At 34.8% G+C, this 4903-nt stretch overlaps 1 protein-coding gene across 1 annotated transcript in view; it reads right to left on the bottom strand.

Annotated features, from left to right (window-relative positions):
* LOC103360025 (neuronal acetylcholine receptor subunit alpha-2-like) overlaps nt 1-3232 on the bottom strand; it is a 15886-nt gene extending 12654 nt beyond the window's left edge. The window contains exon 1 of the mRNA XM_008285649.1: nt 3175-3232. Within this exon, the coding sequence (XP_008283871.1) occupies nt 3175-3232 (58 nt within the window). The remainder of the gene's footprint in view (nt 1-3174) is intronic.
* Nucleotides 3233-4903: the final 1671 nt, after the last annotated feature.

Consider the following 4903-nt stretch of genomic DNA (forward strand, 5'->3'; position numbering starts at 1 on the left):
TGGAACAAAATCTTCTAAATATTCGCTCTCTTCCCGAGAACTTCCTCTAAGATAACTCCACTTCTCTTTTTCGATTCTTGAAAACTACAGAACCAAGAAAAAAGAGAGAAGTCCATTCGGCCTCTCTTGGGGTTACCACGACCTGAAACTCCTCACAGACGTTCTGCTCTCTTCAGCACTTTCACTCCTCTTTTCTTTCCCGAGGTGTCTCTTGATTTATCTCCTCACCTTTTCTCTCCCTGCGGCGTTTTTAAAGGACTCGTCTCCACTTTTTTTCCTCCGCCCAAAAAACCTCGAAGCCATTACAGCTGAGATACTGTACCCACTCTCCGGAGAAAAGCAATTACCAGAACTTTACTGTTCATAAAACTCCACCGATTAGGGCTGCAGGATTTGATCTAGTGCACTTTGATTTCTTTTTATGTTACACACAAACCATTAGGGGTAATTGAACTTGGTGTAAAGCTCAGTGTCATCGGAGGCGATAATTTCATGCCTGGAACAAACTGCTTTAACTCCTGGTGTTTGACCTTCTGTATCAGATGTGCTTTGGGTTGTCTTGTGGTGAAACGTCTTCCTTTTCTGTTCAGCCTGTCACCGGCAACCCTCTTTCTCTCTCGTTCTCTCTGTGAGCACACGGCTTTGAACTCCAGCGAGCAACTTGGCATCACCAGCAAGCAATTTGGGATTAGCCAGAGCAAGAAACAGAGAGCCAAGAGCACAAACTGTGCAAATGTGCGCGTAATGCCAGTTTATGTGATTATATTGTCTATTTATAACCGACAAAAGTGATGTCTCAGGTGAGGCTCTGCCAGCCGAGGAGGAAGCGTTTGTGTCCCAGGATTCGGCACAAAGATCATCTCACCTCGCTGCTGCTGCTGAGGCGTCGTGTTTACAGCAGCATGCTCAGCTGCAGAGAAACGTCGACGCGTTTCAGTTTGTTTGCATCAAAGAGGTTAAATGATGGAATTTAGTGAAGCTCAACGTGACATCCTGCAACTAAAATCAACAGAAAGTGTCGGAATTTAAACTAAACTGTTAAAAAAAAGGAGTGATTTTACAGATTTTATAAAGATATCAGTAAAATGACAAAAACATGCAGTGAATTTATATGTATAGTGTAAAATTGCATTAAAAAGTTGAACTAAAAAAGGAGAAAAACTTAAATTTTCTGGCATAAAAGCTGCTAAAATACATTCATGAATCTATTGTAATTTTTCCAAGACTTGTTTTTTTTTAAATTTCATAGAGGAAAGTTTCATATAAAATACATTTCAGACAAATAATTTCCTAAAATTAGATGCAACAATACAAAATATCATATTATTATCTATAATTCTGTGTAGATTAGTTTGTTAAATGAAAGAAAAATGTGTTTTAATGTCTTTTTTTCCACACGAAAAAGCCAGTTTATACTTTTCTCCTCCACTGATTTAAAACAACTTGAACATATTCTTCTCAATTCATAAATTTACAACAATATCGAGTCTAAAAATGACTCCTGAACATGTGCATTCAGCATTAATTACAACAGAAGAAGAAAAAATGCCTAAAAAGACGAGTAAAATATAATAAACCCACTGATCAAGTGTTTCTTTTCTGTTTATACCGTCACACTAACTGTTAGATGATTATAACTATAAGATTTTTCTTCCATTATCTTGTTCAAAATTGAAAATAATTTCCAAAATAAATTGAGGATAATTTATAAATCTATTATAAGATTGCTACCAGCGACTGAAACAAGCCTCCAGAAACACAGTAAATGAGCTGCTATAGAATATAATACGAGAGGAGAAGTAGAATTAAATAAATCCACCATAAGATCAGAGAACGCCTCGAGGAGCACCATGAATTATTATTGAGCTGCAATAGTATTTAACACAAGAGGAGAAATGAAATGTTGGACAAACCAGGAGCCAAATATGATAAAAACACTTTTAGGAGAAAATTTCTTCTGACGTTTTGTCAGTTGAGTGAAAAAAAAAAAAAAAAAAGCATAAATTTTAGACGACATCACTTGAACACTATAAGAATAAAACTCTTTCATTGGCTTCTAATAAATTGAAAATATTAATTTTTAATTAGCTGAAAATCATCAATAAATCCACTAGAAGATTGTTTTAGGAGCCTGATAATCCAAACTGCTCTCTCTCTGTAAAAGAAATAAAAACTAAATACATGTAATATTGGAAACACATGAACTAAATACAGAAAAACACTGAAAATCACTAATAATAATTAAAATAATTCATAAATTCACCCAAAGAGCATCACAATAAATGATTATCAAGCTCCTATAATATAAAATACAAGAGAAGGAATAAAAACAATAAGTCAAATATTGTAAAAACACCACAAAGCTACTACTGAGTGCACCTTTATTGTGCTTTTTAACTGTTTACGCCCTTAAAAAAATAATTATAAAGTGTAGATGACACCACAAGACTTCAGCTGTAAGCTTTCTCTTCCTTTATCTTACAGTAAATTGGAAATAAAGTGAAAAAAAATCTCTTAAAAATGTCTCAGAATGCAATAAATGATTATTTAGCTACTACAGTTTGTATTAATATTAGAAATCCAGGAGCCCAGTAATATAAAACCACTGATTATTTGCATTAAAACCACATGTAGATGCTTGTTTTCTTCATTACGCCTGTTTCAGTGACGCTACCAGGACATAATAAGTAGATTTTTCTTCCATTTGCTTCCAATAAATTGAAAATAACATTAAAAAAATGTCTCAGGATGCAATAAATGAGTGTGTAGCTCCTATATTAACAGGAATTAAATCATAAAATCACTATGAAGTTGCAGAAGATGCATGCAAACACCTGTTTTTTAAACTGAGCCCATAGAAATTGATAAATCTTTAATAATAATAGAAGAAAAATAACTGTGAGATCAATAAAAAATCAGTAATTGTCCAGATGTTCTTGTTTCTGATAAAATATAAATGAAAGCAACAACATGCAGCTTTATTCTGGATTCAAACCAGATTAATTCTAAGAACTATTCAGGATTTAAAGAGCTCATAAAGTCCATAAAATCAGCGTGAGGAGCAGAAAGTGGCTGCAGGAGCGTCTGTGGAGGTTTTCAGTCTAGATCAGGTGAAGTCTTGTGCTCATGAGGAGCGGCTGTGAGGGTTTGGAGGGTTTTTTTTTTGGAGCTCACCGGAGTTGAAGAGGATCCAGCAGCAGCACAGCGGCGCCAGCTCCCGTCTCTGCTCCATCTGGGACACAAGCACAAGCTCAGCTCTTCCCACAGACCTCCGTTCTCCCTCCGCTCATCTCCAGACAGCCCCCCCGCCGCCGCTCTCCTCACAGCTGGATGATCCGAGGACGTCCTCCCTCCGCCGACACTCTGAGGTCTCAGCATCCGATTGGAGCTCGCAGCCTCCAGCAGCGCTCGTCTCTGTGGAGCTCCAGTCTGACGTCCTGGTATGAATGTGTGACTCTGAGGGGAAGTTCTGCGTTAATGTGGCCTGAACCGACTAAAACAGTGGAATTTATCAGGTTAAGTGTCACTATGCTGTAAGAAAAATGTGTTTTAAACAGTTTTTAACAGAATGTTTTGATCATTTTAAGGTTTTTTACAGATTTTTCACAGTTTTGTTAAATTGCAGATAATTTCTAGCTGTAATAATAAGTATTATTAATAATAAATCACGTTAAAACAAGCACTAATTAACATGTTGACATAAAAGGAAAAAGATTTAAATAATGTCCAAATCAAATAGTGTATTTTTTATAAATAGTCATTTGTTTTTCACTGGAAAATTACACTTTTTTTTTATTGTATGTAAATCTTCCAAAAAAAAAAAAAAATATCAGTTTTGTTAAATTGCAGATAAATTTCCTAACATCATAGAATAAAAAGTAGAAATGTACAAATTATAACTGGAAAAAAAAAGAAGAAGAAAGGCCATAACTGTAAAGAATTTTTTTTTTAAATCTCACCTTAGTAAAATAGTAATTTGTCATTTTACATGTTTGACCATAAAATTAGACTTTTTTTAAAAACTGTATTTAGATCAGCAGAATATTTTTTGTGTTGGTTGTTGTTTTTAACATATTTTATAACAATTTAAATGAAAAATTATCAATATTAGGACAACATTTTCCAATTTTGTAGAATTACAGATAATGAATTTAGTATTTTTTAATATTTAAAAAAGCAAAAATCTAGTTGTTTTATAGCTATTTGATTATATTTGTTATAATGATATTTTAAAAAAAATGTTGTTTTCCAAGTTTTCCAAGTGTTTTTAAATTACAGATAATATCTAATAAAATCACAATAAAGAACTTTTTTTTTTTTTTACTGTATTTAACTCAAAAAAATGTTCTTATTGTATAGATATTAACGTTATTTTTTACATTTACCCTTGAAAGATAGTAAATAATTTCTTAGTAGTTATTTTCCTGATGATTCCTGTTTTGTTAATTTACTGTAAAGGTGTTTATTTGGTTTTAAACTTTGGTCTTGAATTGCTTTTTTCAAAGCGTCCTCTGCTGCTCAGACCTTCACATCCCGTCCTACAGACCATAATAATCACACGCCGCCTCACTCTGGCCGTTTGTTCTGACTTTGGGTTTAAATGAAGCCAGAACACCTGAGGGCTCCAGAGTTCACCGGATAAAAGCAATAAGTGGTGACAAATCGGATCCACCGAGTCCGTCCAGAGCTTCATAAACCAATAAAAGGTCCGAAAATCAATTCCAGCGCCGACACCAAACCAGAGCCGAGCTTTAGACCCGCTGTCGTGTTTCTGCTGCGGAGTTTTTAACCAGCTGGAATTGAGATTTATTCTTCTGTGGGAGCAGCTTGGAGCTCTGCAGGTATAATGACGACGTTTAGACTCCAATGAAGACCAGGTTCAGGTTCCTACCGACGGTTCTAC

The sequence above is a fragment of the Stegastes partitus genome, unplaced genomic scaffold (genome assembly GCF_000690725.1).
Source record: "Stegastes partitus isolate 25-593 unplaced genomic scaffold, Stegastes_partitus-1.0.2 Scaffold412, whole genome shotgun sequence".
Lineage (NCBI taxonomy): Eukaryota > Metazoa > Chordata > Actinopteri > Pomacentridae > Stegastes > Stegastes partitus.